Source organism: Notolepis coatsorum (assembly GCF_963971535.1).
Source record: "Notolepis coatsorum genome assembly, chromosome: 10".
Lineage (NCBI taxonomy): Eukaryota > Metazoa > Chordata > Actinopteri > Aulopiformes > Paralepididae > Notolepis > Notolepis coatsorum.
The window spans coordinates 43,284,333-43,302,239 of NC_140174.1; the positions used below are offsets into that span (position 1 = coordinate 43,284,333).

The 17,907-nt window shown below is 44.2% G+C and overlaps 1 protein-coding gene across 1 annotated transcript in view; it reads right to left on the reverse strand.

The window, feature by feature from the left end:
• Positions 1 to 17,907, reverse strand: part of opn4b (opsin 4b) — a gene marked incomplete at both ends in the record, with an annotated part of 295,664 nt that overhangs the window by 25,778 nt on the left and 251,979 nt on the right. The window contains 4 exon segments of the mRNA XM_084323026.1: positions 2,034 to 2,225; positions 2,490 to 2,664; positions 4,346 to 4,453; positions 7,304 to 7,447. Of these exon segments, the coding sequence (XP_084179152.1) occupies positions 2,034 to 2,225; positions 2,490 to 2,664; positions 4,346 to 4,453; positions 7,304 to 7,447 (619 nt within the window).

Consider the following 17,907-nt stretch of genomic DNA (forward strand, 5'->3'; position numbering starts at 1 on the left):
GCTTTGCCTCTGACTGATTGGACTAATTACCACAGGCTGCTCAAGTCAAACCCAATGGGGTTGAAGAGAGCCTGATTGATTAAGAACAAACAATTATCAAAATATACAATGGATTGAGTACTAACTTACATTACTCAGCAAGAACACAGTGAAGTCAGCTCAGGTTTTAGAGAAATGTGTGCACAGGCAAATGTATTTAACAAGCTTTGCCTCTGACTGATTGGACTAATTACCACAGGCTGCTCAAGTCAAACCCAATGGGGTTGAAGAGAGCCTGATTGATTAAGAACAAACAATTATCAAAATATACAATGGATTGAGTACTAACTTACATTACTCAGCAAGAACACAGTGAAGTCAGCTCAGGTTTTAAAAGCTTGGTTATGCGACAACGCCAGCATACGCCCCTTCCGCCGGGGCGGCTGTTTTCAGCTGTCCTTTCTGGCGCCTGCCTCGTCCGCAGTTTCCAGGCTTGGGTTGACAGCCTGTTGCCTGGTCTTTTTCCCCGGTGCACTGCCTGCTTCCGTTGGTTAACTCTTGTGTGTTATGACCATGCTGTCTGCCTGTTGCAGGGCCTGTGTTCCAGGCGTGGTGCTGTTGGGGAGGACAGGGCCCGCTCGGCTGAGGGGCCTTTGTCCGAATACGCTGGCGATGTGGGGGGCGGGGTCACTAGGTGCCCCCCTGGTGGGGTCTTGATGCTGGCATCATGGCCTTCTCCGGGCCCCCATTCCAGGGAGTCCAGTCCTTTTGGTGGGTCTGGGTCTTCCTTCGCGCTCCGCTGCTACGGCCTTGCCACGGGGTTGGGTTTGCCCTTGCCCCCGTGATTCTGGGGGCAGTGACGAGGTTGTTCCTACGTTCGTTCCCGGGTGGCATGCGGGTTGTGCGTGGGTGTAGTCGTGGGGTCAAGCCACGGTCTGCTCACCCTGTGCGTTGGGTTGCTTGAGTGCCTCTTCGCACGGTCGGGTTCGTCGCCCTCCCGTGAAGCCCCTAATAGGGGGGATGCCCTCCATTAGGGGGGGTCGGGGGGGCTCGGCCCTCCTTGTTCTGATAGTTGTGGGGGGCTGTCAGCGGGGTGTATTTGTCAGCCAGCGGCTCCGCTTGGCCTCCCTTGTGCAGTAGGTGATGCCAAGCAGAGCCCCTTAACGAAACAGAACGTTAGGTTATAGCTATAACCAAGTTCTGTTAGTTAGGGGTGACGCTTGGCATCAGACGGCCGCTGCAGCCCTTGACCTCACCTTGTGGTGAAAGCTTGGGAAGGAGGAGAGCAGGTGACCACACACCTGCTTATGAAGGTAAGCTGATGAGGGGTGTGGTCAGACTAATACTGGTATTAAAGGTATATTTGTGGAATGTTATTCAGTACGCGTGCACGTACGCGAGGGAGTGCAGTAGGTGATGCCAAGCGTCACCCCTAACTAACAGAACTTGGTTATAGCTATAACCTAACGTTTTGTTGAATGGCAGTGATCTCATATCAGAGAGAACAATCAAGTGTCAGAAATACACGAGGACTGTTGTATTCTGTTGTGGATGGTCAGTGGTAGAAGAAGTACACAGTTCCTTTACTTAAGTAAAAGTAGAAATACCCAGATAAATGAGTACTCTGGTAAAAGAAAAAGTCCTCCATTCAAATTCCACTTAAGTAAAAGTAGAGAAGTATTTGCTATTTAATCTAGTTAAGTATCTAAAGTGAAAGTATGCATTCTACATAAAGTGATATGTGTTCCAGTTATGCTGCTCTGATTATGTCCTCTTGAAGTTGACAGGCATTCTTGCCATGTTTTCTATGCAAAATATTTTTCTTCAAAGTAACTAGTAACTGATGGGTTCAGATAAATGTAGTGGAGTAAAAAGTACAATATCTCCTTTGAAATGTAGTGGAGTATAAAGTATAAAGTTCCCTAAAATGAAAATATTCACGCAATGTACAAGTACAGTACTGCAAACTATCCGATTACGTAATTATTGGCTTAATCTTCAATAATATACAGTTAATGGAGACGTTGCTGACCAACACAACCATGTGTACTCACGGTGATCTGTGACAGCCGACATACAGAGAGGTCAGAGGAGTTGTGGGCAGCGGCTCTCTCAAACACCCCCAAGTCACAACCCTTGACCATCGACCTCTGGCTGGCATGGCGACCCTGTTTGACTTCACTGGAATACTGATGACTCCCAGATGTCCGAGTCGAGAGGTCCTTCTCCATGTCTGAAATGCCAGGCTGAGAGAGACACACACACACACACACACACACACACACACACACACACACACACACACACACACACACACACACACACACACACACACACACACACACACACACACACACACACACACACACACACACACACACACACACACACACACACACACACACACACACACACACACACACACACACACACACAGTGAGAAATGTACACAATTTCAAGCCGTTGTAATGGGGACATACAAGACGGACACATGAGTGAGGCAAACTCACTGATTCGCTGTCGGACTGGTAGGAGGGGCAGCGCCTGACAGACCGGCTGACCTCTGATGTTTGGCTGGTGACGGTTGATCGTCGGGTGGACTGGAAGCTGCTGCTGCTTAGACGATCCCTGGGAGGGACACACAGCAATACACCAAGACAGGGAATATACCTGCTGATGGCCATCCTGAGAGAGAGAGAGAGAGAGAGAGAGAGAGAGAGAGAGAGAGAGAGAGAGAGAGAGAGAGAGAGAGAGAGAGAGAGAGAGAGAGAGTGTGAAAGAGAGAGAGATAGAGAGAGAGAGCGAGAGAGAGTGAAAGAGAGAGAGAGTGAAAGAGAGAGAGAGAGAGAGTGAAATTAATTCATATTTAATGTGTGTATTTGTGTGCGTGACGTGACTAACTAGCTCTGACGGGTCTCTTAATAACTGACTGCATTCACAATTGTTTATGGAACATTTCGCTTGAAGGCTTGTTTGTTTTCCCTCATCATCTTTTATTTCCGAGGAGAGTGAACAATAACCAACACGGCGGAACCACTGGGTAAACACACACGCATCACAAGTACAGTAAGTATCCTCATATCATATCCCAATCCCTTCCCTCCACTCCCACACGCCCAAGTAAACAAAGCTAAACAAAAGTAGTAGGTAGTGAAGGGGTTAACCTTTTGTAGTGTGGTAGCGAAAGGGTTAACCCTTTGTAGTGTCGCAGTGAAAAGGTTAGCCTTCTGTAGTGTGGTAGTGAAAGGTTAACCTTCTGTAGTGTGGTAGTGAAAGGTTAACCCTTTGTAGTGTCGCAGTGAAAAGGTTAGCCTTCTGTAGTGTGGTAGTGAAAGGTTAACCTTCTGTAGTGTGGTAGTGAAAGGTTAACCCTTTGTAGTGTGGTAGTGAAAGGTTAACGTTCTCTAGTGTGGTAGTGAAAGGTTAACCCTTTGTAGTGTGGTAGTGAAAGTTTAACCCTTTGTAGTGTGGTAGTGAACGTTTAACCTTCTGTAGTGTGGTAGTGAAATGTTAATCCTTTGTAGTGTGGTAGTGAAAGGTTAACCCTTTGTAGTGTGGTAGTGAAATGGTTGAAGTGGCTTTTGTGGCCTCCCAGATAATATTGGGATCTATGAGGGGGTCATTGTTTTCCTTTATATAATTTGTAATTCACACTCACATTTTAGATTTCAATTATTTATCTTTAAGTAAAGAGGTATCAACTTTACATCACATAGACAATTTTCCCTATCCAAATGAATAGTTACATTACATTTACATTTACATTTAGTCATTTAGCTGACGCTTTTATCCAAAGCGACTTACAAGTTCTGTACGACAAGTCATCAGGAAGGGTACAACTCTATCAGCTGAGTAACAATGTTCATCAAAGTGTTGAGTGTTACAGTGTAGGTTCGTTTATTAGGACAGGTGCATGACAGTAAGGTTAGTTAGGGTTATTTTTTTATTTTTTTTTCAGATAATGGTTGAAGAAGTGCGTCTTTAGTCGACGGCGAAAGATTGGACGGGATTCAGCTGTCCTAACTGAGGTGGGTAGTTCATTCCACCATTGTGGGGCAAGGACTGAGAATAGGCGGCTTCTCTTTGATGACCCTCCCGGAGCTTGGATAGGAGTAGGTCTGAGGCGGCCAGAAGATGCAGAGCGTAGGGGTCTTGAGGGTGTGTAGTTAGAGACCATTGACCGGAGGTAGGTGGGAGCAGTTCCCTTTGCCTTTAATTTTAGGATGGTCTGAAAGAATCATTTATATATATTTTGAGTGGATAAATTGCCAGTTTGTAATGTGAATTAATTATTCAAATGTGTGTGTGTGTGTGTATGTTAGCCTACATGTGTGGATGTGTACATGTTATGGACAGTGTGTTATACCTGTATTTGGGATGGTTTATGGCGTAGATGATGGGATTGTGGATCGCAGAGGCCTTGGCTATCACAGCAGGGACAGAGTGTGTGTAAGGAGTCAGCAAGTCAGCATACCTGAGACAGACACATTCAGATGGATGGACAGACAGACAGACAGACAGACAGACAGACAGACAGACAGACAGACAGACAGACAGACAGACAGACAGACAGACAGACAGACAGACAGACAGACAGACAGACAGACAGACAGACAGACAGACAGACAGACAGACAGACAGACAGACAGACAGACAGACAGACAGACAGACAGACAGACAGACAGACAGACAGACAGACAGACAGACAGACAGACAGACAGACAGACAGACAGACAGACAGACAGACAGACAGACAGACAGACAGACAGACAGACAGACAGACAGACAGACAGACAGACAGACAGACAGACAGACAGACAGACAGACAGACAGACAGACAGACAGACAGACAGACAGACAGACAGACAGACAGACAGACAGACAGACAGACAGACAGACAGACAGACAGACAGACAGACAGACAGACAGACAGACAGACAGACAGACAGACAGACAGACAGACAGACAGACAGACAGACAGACAGACAGACAGACAGACAGACAGACAGACAGACAGACAGACAGACAGACAGACAGACAGACAGACAGACAGACAGACAGACAGACAGACAGACAGACAGACAGACAGACAGACAGACAGACAGACAGACAGACAGACAGACAGACAGACAGACAGACAGACAGACAGACAGACAGACAGACAGACAGACAGACAGACAGACAGACAGACAGACAGACAGACAGACAGACAGACAGACAGACAGACAGACAGACAGACAGACAGACAGACAGACAGACAGACAGACAGACAGACAGACAGACAGACAGACAGACAGACAGACAGACAGACAGACAGACAGACAGACAGACAGACAGACAGACAGACAGACAGACAGACAGACAGACAGACAGACAGACAGACAGACAGACAGACAGACAGACAGACAGACAGACAGACAGACAGACAGACAGACAGACAGACAGACAGACAGACAGACAGACAGACAGACAGACAGACAGATGGAGGGAGGGACAGAGGAATAAATGGATGAAGAGAACAAGAAGAATTTTAGGTGGAAATTAGCTTAGGCTGTAGTAATTAGGGATGTCCCGATCCGATCACGTGATCGGGATCGGGGCCGATCACGTGATTTTCCGTAGATCGGGATCGGCAAAAGAAAAAAAGAAAAAATCTGCCATTTTAATTAAAAAAAATGTTTACCTTTTTTTTTTTATTCAACAAACATGACCATGTTCAAGTTCAAGTTCAAGTTCTTTAATAGTTGTCATACAGAAGTACAGAATACTTTCATACAAAATGCTTCTTACTGTTACGCTCCAGAGACTGTGCTAGACAAGATAGTATCAAATAACATAATAACATAATATAGCATGAATTTAGAAGAAGAAAATGAGGTCACAGTGTTCGGTATAGACATATGTACAATGTTCTGAGTTACCATATAATATACAATACACAATACTATGCAGTGTACTAATGTACAGTACTATCTAGTGCAAAGCAGAAATGGGATGAGGTACAATTTTAGGTACAATTTACAGTAAGGTGTACGAGTTGTAGTGCAATCCTTCATCCATAAATATAAAGTGTGGGGAGTGGGTGCTACAGTGTGTTTGTTTAAAGTGGGTGTGTGCTATAAAGTGTGTGGAGTGGGTGCTACAGTGTGTTTGTTTAAAGTGAGTGTGTGCGTGTGGATGTGTGTGCTATGTGTGTTTTGGTGGTTGTTGTTGTGTAGTGTTCATTCATTGTTCGTTTAGCAGCCTGATGGCCTGGGGATAGAAGCTACTTCTGAGTCTTTCTGTGCTCGCCTTGAGACTCCTGTATCGCTTGCCTGACGGCAGCAGTTCAAAGAGGCAGTTGTTCGGGTGGCTCGAGTCCTTAATAATTCTCTTAGCCTTCCCCTTGCAACGCTTGTAGTAAATGTTCTTAAACTCATACTGAGGCCTTAGTTTTGGTTTTAAATTGCATATCATCATTCATTTATTTATTGTCACACAGAGCAGAAGAATTTTGCCAAAACAAACCAATAGTATCCAGCTGCAGAACGGCTGACCAGCCAAACTATCAGACCCAAATTAAATTGATTATTATTATTTTTTTTAATCGCAATTTCTCACATTACATTCACCCTGAATGTTGACGTTATCCAGGTGAAAAGTTAACTTCATTCAAGCGAGGCATTGCAATCCTTGACATAAATCATTTGATGTATAATTAAATCAAAGGAAATGCGTTTGGGTCTGAGAGTGTGGCTGGTCTGCCGTTCTGCAGCTGGATACTATTGGTTTGTTTTGGCAAAATTCTTCTGCTCTGTGTGACAATAAATAAATGAATGATGATATGCAATTTAAAACTAAGGCCTCAGTATGAGTTTAAGACGTGAACATGGTCATGTTTGTTGAATAAAAGAAATAAAAGTTAAAAAAAATATATATAACTTTTTATTTTAATTTTTTTTGATCGGATCGGGAAAGATCAGTATCGGTAGATACTCAAAATCACATGATCGGGATCGGATCGGGAGCAAAAAAACGTGATCGGGACATCCCTAGTAGTAATAGTACAATAATAGGTGAGCGGGAGTGAATGATACACACACACACACACACACACACACACACACACACACACACACACACACACACACACACACACACACACACACACACACACACACACACACACACACACACACACACACACACACACACACACACACACACACACACACACACACACACACACACACACACACACACACACACACACACACACACACACACACACACACACACACACACACACACACACACACACACACACACCCACACACACACCTACCCAGCGAAGGCAGTGAGGGCCACGCAGGAGTATGGGGCCCAGGAGATGACGTAGAGCAGGATGACGATGAGAGCAATCTTCGCCATCTTCCACTCACTCTTCATCTTATGAAAACGCTTCACAGAGTCTCTGATCCCTACCGCCCTGTGAAACACACACACATACACACACAAGATTATTTATTAATACACCCCCCCGCCCCCCCCCCCCCCCCCATAGGTTTTGTTTAAAAGTTATCATCAGCATTTGATGTCCTCATACCCGGGCCTGCCCCCTATTCCCATGGTTCTGCATATCCAGCGGTATTCCTTTTAAAATCCCCTCTTTTTCCCTTTCTCATTGTCTGTTCTGTATGAGGAAATACAAGGTAAGTGTGTCAAATGTCTTTGTTTATATACCGATCATTCATTGTCATTTACCCATTTGCACAGGTTATATCCTGAACGTAAGTATAGGTAAGTATTTATATTTCATCCCTAAAATCTTTTTTCTTTTGGTGAGGTGTTTTGGACCCAATTTGCTATCAATTTGTATGCAGCAAGTGCACATGTAGGCCAAATGCATCAGTTCAAGAGGTTAATTAAAGAACCAGTCATCAGGATCATTTGATGCTCTTTGTGACAAAAAAAACAGTATTTACACTCAAATTAGTGCAAAACAAATGTCCCTTCCGAAGCTCAAATCAAACATACGCTGATCATTAGTATTGATTTCCAACAAATTTTTTATTCTACCGTACTTCTATTTTCATCTCTAATCTTTCAGAGGAGTTTTCTCTCAAGGTTGTCCAGAACAAACGGTTTCTAAAGCCCACGTCCACGTTGATGGGAAATTATCTTAGGAGGCTCATATTGCATTGATTGTCAATGTGGGTCTTATTCATCTCTAGATGAATTATTATTATTATTTCTATTGAACAAGAGAGGACAGCCAGGACTAGTGGGGAGTGTTGCTATTGTTTACCAGCGTTGTTTCAATGAGCTATTGCCCTGTGTGGATTGTAGGCTTACAATCTATTAGCTATTGTTCCCCACTATAGCCTGCCTATGCCCCAAACGGGGTAAAAGGCGTAAGTAATAGCCTGCCCTTCGAGCATCAGTGAGGGACAGTTGTTATATATAGTGGCCAGTACAGGGAATAAAATAGAAAGATAGGTGTATAATAATATAGATAGATAGGTACGTATATAATATAGAATAGTTGAATATTATAGTATGGTATAATATTATATTTTATGGTATCATCTTATTCTATGGTAGGCTATTAGCATTTCACTGCAAATATTGATTGATTGATTGATTGATTGATTGATTGAAACTTTATTAACAGATTGCAGAATGGGTACAGTACAGTACAGCTCAATACACACAAAACAACATATATGACATACACGACATACAGATAGACAGTACTGCTACATATTTTTTTTTTGATTTTTTTTTTAATTATTATTCACATGAAACAAAACACATTAAACACAATCACAATACATAGAACTCCACAAGAAAATAACAAAAACAATAATAATACAGAATAACAATTTATACAGACAAAGAGAAAAGAAAACAGAGTTCAACCTTCTAATTTCTAAATCCAAGGGGTACTATCTAATAAATGGTCTTTCCCAGTGTTCAGCCCCGATTCCCGGCCGTGTGACCTTATATTAATAAAACGTACATCTCCAATTCACCACAAGGACCACTTTTTGAGAACACGACCCGAAAACAGAGCAATGAACCTTCATGAAAAAACAAAAACCTGTAGAGGTGTTCCATAGACTCACAGAGACCGTGTAAAAGTGACCAAACAGTGAAGAAATAGTTAAATAGCTGCCCCCCCATTAAATCCCCAGCTAAACTCAAGAGGACAAGACAAAAGATAAGACAGACAAAACATTTCCTCCTCCCCCTCCCAAGAGACCGCCGGACCCCCCCCGATCAAGCACCCCAACCCCGCTCAGCCGCACACGGCGGTCCTTACCTTCTCAGCTGCTGCGAACCACAGGTCAATGCCAGCCTGTCCAACCCCAATCACCCGCGCCGTGGATATCTCAAGATAAATCACATCCAATAGTGTTAGGGACCAGTTAATCACTGTAAGCTTCTCAGGCTCCTTCCATCTCATTGCTATTAGCTTCTTCGCTGCTGTGACACCCGCTAGGACAACCCTTTTTAGTTGAACGGACGCAGGTAGTGTCGTTATATCGTTCAGGAGTAGCGTAACAGCTGTGAATGGGATAGTTAAGCCACACAGGTCTGAAAGTTTGTCCGTTATTGACCTCCAGAAGCGGGCCACTGGTGGGCAATCCCAATACATATGCATATAAGTGCCTTTTGAGAGCACAAAGTGCACCGAGAGTCGGTTATCAGTCCCATAGCAAATAGCTTCCTAGGTGTAAGATAGGTCCTATGAATATAATTAAAATTAATTTGCTGGTGATTGGGGTTGCGGGAAGATAATGCCACATTTGCCCAAACATCATCCCAGTCAAACTCGGGGTCCAACTCCGGGATATCCACACGCCAGATTGTATCCAATGATACATTTTTATACGTGGATTGAATTAAGAGCGTATAAAAGTCTGAGACAAACCCTCTGGATGTCTTCCTGTCCACTATGAGCCTGAGGAAGGGGTGTGGGTGTAAAGCTTGAGCCCACGGCACGCCATGCGCCCTCAGTGCTGACCTTAGTTGAAGGTAAAGAAAGAAGGACTCGTCGGGAAGATCATAAAATTCTCTTAAGTCCTGAAACGCACGGAGGCCGTTCTTATCATAAATATCCTCCAGAGTATGCACTCCCCTCCTTTGCCATTGAGGAATATTAACCGGCTTGTGCCCAACAAGTAATTGCTGGTTATTAAAAATTGGAGAGTCCAGGTGCCATGGGCATTTAACCCCACACGACCTCTGTACATTACGCCACGTTTGGATCACGTGAGTTATGATCGGTCCATACCTCAGCCGGCATTTCGAAATAGAGACAGTGGAGTACACTACATCCTGCAATCTTAGCGGTGAGACCGCCGCCGCTTCTAAGGAGCGCCACGATACAGCCTCTACAGGGTCTAGCCAGCACATCAGAGGTCTCAGTGAAAAGGACCAGAAATAATGCTTAAAATCAGGGATTGCGAGGCCCCCATCTTGTTTTCTACGTTGAGTAGTAGCCCTTTTGATTCTCGGGCGTTTGTTATTCCAGATAAACTTAGATACCATCGATTGTACCTTGCGCCAGTGGTCTATTGGAGGGGGCAGGGGGAGCATTGAGCTAACAAAATGTATCCTAGGCAGGACGTTCATTTTGATTATGGAAGCCCGGGCTTGTAAGGAGTTAGGAAAGGGCGATCACCTGTCTAGATCCTGGCGTATTTTATCATAAGTACCCGTGAAGTTGTACTTAGTAGTTTGGTTCAGCGTGGGGAATATCTCTATGCCCAAGTATTTAAAATGTTCTACTATGGGGATATCAGCTGGTAGTCGTACCGCCTTGGCCAGCTCATTAAGAGGTAGGCAGGCTGATTTGTTCCAGTTAATCTTAAAGCTTGACATTTTACCAAAGTCGTCGATTATTCTCAATAATTTTGTGGCCGACCGGGAGGGGTCGTCCATGAAAATCAGCAGGTCATCCGCATAGAGAGCAATTTTGTGTGGAGTATTATTGACCATTATGGGGACGATGTCCTCCGATTGCCTAATAAATTGGGCCAAAGGTTCGAGGGAAAGCGCGAACAGTCCTGGGCTCAGAGGACAACCCTGTCTAGAAGATCTGGAGACTGGAAAGAGTGTGGAACAATTTTTGCCTGTCAGTATCATCGCAGACGGCGAGGCATACAGGACTTTAATCATATGAATAAAACTCTTCCCAAGACCCATGACCTCAAGTACCTTCCACAGGTATGACCACTCAAGTCTGTCAAACGCCTTCATGGCATTCAAAGACAGAACTGTGGACGGAGTTGTATTGTCTTTACTGTTATCGATTACATGCAACAGCCTCCTAAGATTATCTGTAGCCAGACGCCCCGGTATAAAACCAGTTTGATCGCAGTGTACCAATACCGTCATAAATCTCTGCAGGCGGCGGGCCAGCACCTTGGCAAACACTTTTAAATCGGCCCGAGAAGACTCAAGGGCTTATAGCTACCACAATCATTGGGATCTTTGTCCTTCTTGAGAAGTAAGGAAATCAACGCCATGTTGACATCTCTTGAGAACTCCCCTTGCTCGATAGCATAATTGATCATATCGAGCATCAATGGACCCAGTTGGTCCCAAAAAGCTAAATACACCTCGGGTGGAATACCATCCCAGCCTGGTGCCTTGCCCCTCTGCATTTCAGCAATCGTCTCCCTCAACTCCATAAGAGTGATCGGTTTCCCCAGTTCCTTGGCCTCTTCCTCAGAAATGTGGGGTATCTCAAGCCCGCCAAAGAACGATTCAAATTTAGAGTCGTCGAGATTAACCTCTGAGCTACTGTATATAACTGCGAGTAAAACTCTTTAAAAGTGTCGTTGATCCTTTTCGAATCAGTAGTGATTGTACCCTGTCACGTCTTGATCGAGGGGATATCCGAGAAATGATCATTCGAGCGTATTTTCATTGCCAATAGATGGCTAGGCCTGGAGCCGTGAAAGTAGTAATTTTGCCTTGTCCTATGTATCAAGAACTCAGACTGTTGTTTAAGTATGGAGTTTATTTCCTTCTTGACTATCTTACGTTGTGTGTTTAGTCGATCACTATAGTTAGTTTGCAAAGATGCGTATAGATCCGCATATAATGTTTCCAGTCCTTCTAGTTTTTTTGACCGGGATTTACGTAAGTTGGAGGCGAAAAGTGTGACATGACCCCTGATAAATCCTTTCAATGCGTTCCATAGGACCCTGGGGTCATCGACCGTGCCAACATTGATCTGCAAGAATTCAGCTAGTTTACTCCTGAACTCAGAGCAGAAATCATCGTTCTTTAATAAGGTTGAGTTAAAACGCCACCTGGGAGCTCTCGTGGAGAGCCTGCCAAAGGTTGCCACAAGGAAAATCCCCTTGTGGTCCGAGAGAGCCAGGGGAACCAATGAGACGTCGAAACTATCAAACAAATTAGGGGATGCGAATGCATAGTCTATTCGAGAGAAGGTTTTGTGTCTGGCAGACAGGTGAGAGTAATCCTTGAGGGTGGGATTGGATAAGCGCCATAGGTCTGCGAGCCTAGTGTCCTGGGCCCACATCCTGAGGGCCTTAGAGGACCGTTTTTGGTCGCTTGTTTCAGAGGATCCGGACCTATCCATCTCCGCATCCCAGCACGCATTAAAATCACCACCCACAATGAGAGCGTATCCAGTAAGTTCCAACATATTCTTCGTGATTGTATTATAGAACGCTGAATCAAATGTGTTAGGGACATACAATGCTATTATTGCCATCTTCATATGAGAGAACTCAACTTTTGCTATAGTAATCCTTCCCTCCGTGTCCGACCACACATCCAGGACTTTGATATCAAGGTTACGTCTTGTAACTATGACGACTCCTTTCGTCTTATCATCGGCTGAGGATGAGGAGATAACGTGATATTGTCGATTTGCTAGCCTTGACACATCACCCACCAATAAATGCGTCTCACTAAGGAGAGCAATGTCAATATTTCTTCTTTTCAATAACCAAAGGACACTGGCACGCTTGTGTGGGGCGTTAAGACCTCCTGCGTTCCAAATTAAGATATTCAGTTTAGCCATGGTCGAGTTTGTCTAAATGCGTAGAGAACATACCAGTGCAGCCAGGCTGAGTACAGAGGCGCTGATCCAGGCGGGCCCAGACGGTCAATCCCAGGATTTCAGAGGAGGAACAATTACACACATATAAGACAACAGCACATAAAACACATAAAAATACCACCCCAGTTACAACCCCCCGTCCTTCTACTCTAAACCCTAACCCACCCGTCCTATTATAAGCCCTCCTATACCCACTCTCCAATCCCCACCCTATGCCCCATCCACTAAGGATGGTCATCTTCCTATCATTTCCCACTAGAGTCATGGATCCAATAAGACGCTCCCCACTCCGACCCCCCTCTAGATAAACCCCTGATTAAACCCCCACTAGTCCAATAAACACAAATAATAATAAAAATAAAATTCAATAAAGATATCGGTCGAAAACCACCTAAGCCTTGGCTCTAACATGAGATAACCATAATGGAAAAATAGCCATTATTATATAATAACTCAACATCACACCTGCAACCCTCTATTTCCGAGTCTGCGCTTCAACGTCGCAATGTTATAGCACAAATGGATAAAGGAAAATTCAAAACAAAATTAAATTAAAGCATACCAGCCGATAGTCTAAGGCAGGATCGGGTCACAGGTAAATTGTGCAAAATTGTGCAAACAGATGTCATTTAAACAACGACAATAATAAGAAAGGGAAAAAGGGGGGTTATGGTCAAAGTGCACACCTGTAACAGTCCCTCTGATCAGGCACAACGGCTGAAATGACATAACCTATGTAAGAATAGAATTAAACACATTCATTAATCCGGGGATGGTAATAGGCAATACCTGACACAACCTGTTATCATATATTGTTTCAATAAAGATATCGGTCGAAAACCACCGTGAGCCTTGGCCCTAACATGAGATAACTATAATGGAAAAAAAAAAATTATTATATAACAACTCAACATCAACCCTGCAACCATCTATTTCGGAGTCTGCGCATCAACGTCGCAATGTTATAGCACAAATGGATAAAGGAAAATTCAAAACAAAATTAAATTAGAGCATACCAGCATATAGTCTAAGGTAGGATCGGGTTCCAGGTAAATTGTGCAAACAAATGTCATTTAAACAACGATAATAAGAGGAAGGGGAAAAGGGGGTTATGGTCAAAGTGCACACCTGTAAGTTCCCCTCTGATCAGGCACCACGGCTGGAATGACATAACCTATGTAAGAATAGAATTAAACACATTCATTAACCCGGGGATGGTAAAAAGCAATACCTGACACAACCTGTTATCATATCTTGTTTATATATATATTCAACCGATCTTCTCCTACCGGAGCCCAAAGCTCAAAACAGCCTGGATATAAAAATAACAGCATACAAGAAGTTAGTTAAGGACCCGATCACCATTAAATTGTGCGAGCCAATTACACTTAAACAGCAACAACAACCAAAGTGCGTAAATATTAACGGGTCTCGAATGTCTCAGCGCAGACGATAGACGCAGCCCGCTAGCTAATGAATCCGGATAGCACGTTAGTCTATTATGTACATTGTTCAGCTAGCTCGTTAGCTTCCAAAGAGGCGATACACAAGTACGACCATGAGGTCAGCTTTAGCAAGTAACAGAAGTCATTGGGAAGCCCCGCTAGTTGGATGGGCAGTGGGCAGTTAGCATGTCTGGGCATGACAGCAAGTGTTTGTGAATAGCCGGCCCTAACAATGGATTCAGGCCCACATCGCCACGTCACTCACCCGAGATAGTTATCAAGCTACATTCTCGGGTATCCCCTCGAGATATTCCTTCGCTTTATCCAACGACCAAAATGAACTCCGACCATCGACCTTATCCAACACAGATAATTTCGCCGGAGCGAATAGCGTGGGCCTCAGGCCTAGTTTCCATAGCCTGGACAAGACCAATTTGTATTCGCCTCTCTGTGCTTGAACCTCCGGTGTAAAGTCTTCGAAAATGGCCACTTTGTGATCGCCAAGCCTCAGATTACCCCTTCTGGCACGAGCCGACCGCATGATGAGTTCCCTCTGCTGAAGCCTGTTCAGCTTGACGATGATGGGCCTCGGCTCTTTGTTCACACCAGGAGTGGACATGCCCGCTCTGTAGGCCGACTCACAGACGGGAGGCGAGGTGAGGACGTCATTTCCCAGTATTTTTTGCAGCAATTCCGGCATGGTCTCAGAGAGACGGCCTTCCCCGCTGCCCTCCGGTACTCCAACAATCCTGATGTTGTAGCGTCTCTCCCGGGACTGTATTTCCTCAATTACCGACTGTAGTTTGGTAACTTCAGCCTGCCTAGCCAGCAGGGAGGACTCGAGATCCACCATCTTCTCGCCCTGTAATGATACCTCCGTCGTTAGCGCAGCTAGCTCGATAGCATTAGCCGAGGAGACAGCGTGCAGCGACTCCATCTTGTCTATCAGCGGGACGAGCGCCAGCCTTATTTCCTCTGATATCTCTCGATGAAGGTTGACACAAAAATCCGCCAGCACTGTTACAAAGAATGAAATCAGGAATGTCCAATCGTTGCTTTTCTTTTGAATCAAATCTTAAGGTCCTTTATTTTCTACTAGTTACAAATTCTAATTCAGTTCAGTTCGTTTTCTTCCAGTTCAGTTCAGTTCAATTCAAAGTCTCTTTACATTCTTTCAGTTCAGTTCAGTTCAGTTCAAAGTCCTATTACGTTTCATTTCTGTGTGCTCGAAGAGCACGCCACATATATATATCAGCTGGTTCCAATATAGCAATCAAAGCAATTCAGCACAGCTGCAGTGTTTAGGAACACGTTGGCAGGAGCTGTCCACTCTTGCGTGGTGCTGAAAGACAAACTGTGTTAGTTTTGTTGGCGAACAAGCATTGCACTTTCATTGTCATTAAAGAAAATAAAACAAATAAGACAAAACGTTATCACCAATTAACTATGTGTGTGTATTATATTTTACTTTATGAGTCTGAAAGAAAATGTATATTATTTATAATAATAGTTGCAACAAACTCCGGCCCGATGAACACTGTTCATCAATTAATCTCAAGGTTATACAATAACTGTATTGGCCGTCTGATCATTTTTCTTCCTGGTAACTGTATTGAGCAACTTCTAGTTTTGCCATCACGACCTGGGAATACTTCATGTATCCTACCCATTTTCCAGAGTTGTCTTGGCAACATGTGTTCGTTTACCAGTACCACATCACCTTCCTTCAGTGGTGTTGTTTTCTTTGTGGAGGATGCGTGAGCAGATCTCAATTCCATCAGGTATTCACTTCTCCACCGATTCCAGTATCCATTGACGAGACGTTCTCTGTATCGCCATCTCTTGTTCATGTCCTTTCGAGTTCCTTGTTGTATGTTTGACTCTTTTACAGTCTGTGGTGGTAGTGTCGTCAGTCGGTTTCCTACCAGGAAGTGAGCTGGGGTTAGAGGTGCCACCTCGCTTTCGTGGTCCACATAAGTGAGTGGTCTTGAATTGATCACAGCCTCCACTTCAGTCAGAAAGGTCTGCAGTTCCTCGAAGCTCAGAAATGCTTTTCCCACAATTCTTTTGAGGCTGGTCTTGACTGAACGCACCATACGCTCCCATATACCGCCCCACCATGCAGCTCTTTCCACAATAAACTTCCAGTTTATCCGTTTTTCTGCAAAGAAGTCCTTCACTTGGTTGGATTTCATTGATTTTCATATTTCGTTCAAGTCCTGTGATGCCCTTTTAAATGTCTGTGCATTGTCTGAATAAATTGTTGAGCAAATGCCTCTTCTTGCAATAAACCTTCTGAAGGCCAAAAGAAAGTTAGGTGTCGTCAAGTCTGACACTAATTCTAAGTGAACAGCTCTGGTTACTGCGCACGTGAATAAAGCAATGTAGGCCTTTTTGTGGTCAGGTCTGACGTACAACGGCCCTGCAAAGTCAACTCCAGTCACTTCAAATGGTGCAGCTTCAGTTGTCCTGTCCGTAGGTAAAGGTGCTGTTATTTCTTGACTGGCCTTGGTTGTAAACCTTTTGCAAATGAGACATCGATTTAGAATCCGTTTAGTTGCTTGTCGTTCTCTTAGGATCCAGAAACGTTCACGTAGCTGTGTTAAGGTGTTCTGAAGTCCATTATGCATTACCTCTTCATGCGCATGTTTTATTTCCAGTTCTGTAAATACGTCATGCGTGGGTAGAATAAACGGATGCTTTTGTCCATATCTGAGGCTTGATTTTTGCAATCTACCTCCAACTCGCATTACTCCATTATCCAAGAATGGGTTTAGATCTTTAATTTTCGAGTGCTTGTGAATATCCGTTCCCTTTTGCAATTCCTTCATTTATTGTGGGAAGGCTCTCTTTTGCGTTTCAGCAATCCAGTATAACTCTACTGTGTTCATTTCCACTGCCGTCAGCGGCCCTTGGCGTTTACTTTTATTGCGCGAGTTATGCACAAATCGGTTTACCCATGCAGTAATTCTGAGAACTGTAGTTAGCCTACTGTAATTTTCAAGCGGAATAATTGCAGTTTCTGTTAGGTATGTTTTCGTTTCGGTCACAACATGGTACTGTTTGACAGTCTCCTCAAGGGGCTCTTGTAGGCTATGCCCGTTGGTTTCCTTTTCTATTTGACGGGGGTCCGCGTCTCTTAGCCATTGTGGTCCATTCCACCATAAGCTCTGAGTCTTTAAGTTTTCCGCGGATATTCCTCGCGTGCCTAGATCGGCTGGATTATCTTTACCAGGACAGTGTCGCCAATCTTCTGGCTCGGAAAGCTTTTGGATTTCAACTATCCTGTTTGCAACGAATGGTTTCCACTGGTTGACGGAGCCCTTTATCCAGTGAAGTGCGATTGTTGAGTCTGTCCAAAGGTAAGCTTTTATCGGTGTGTCTCTGGTGTCCGAT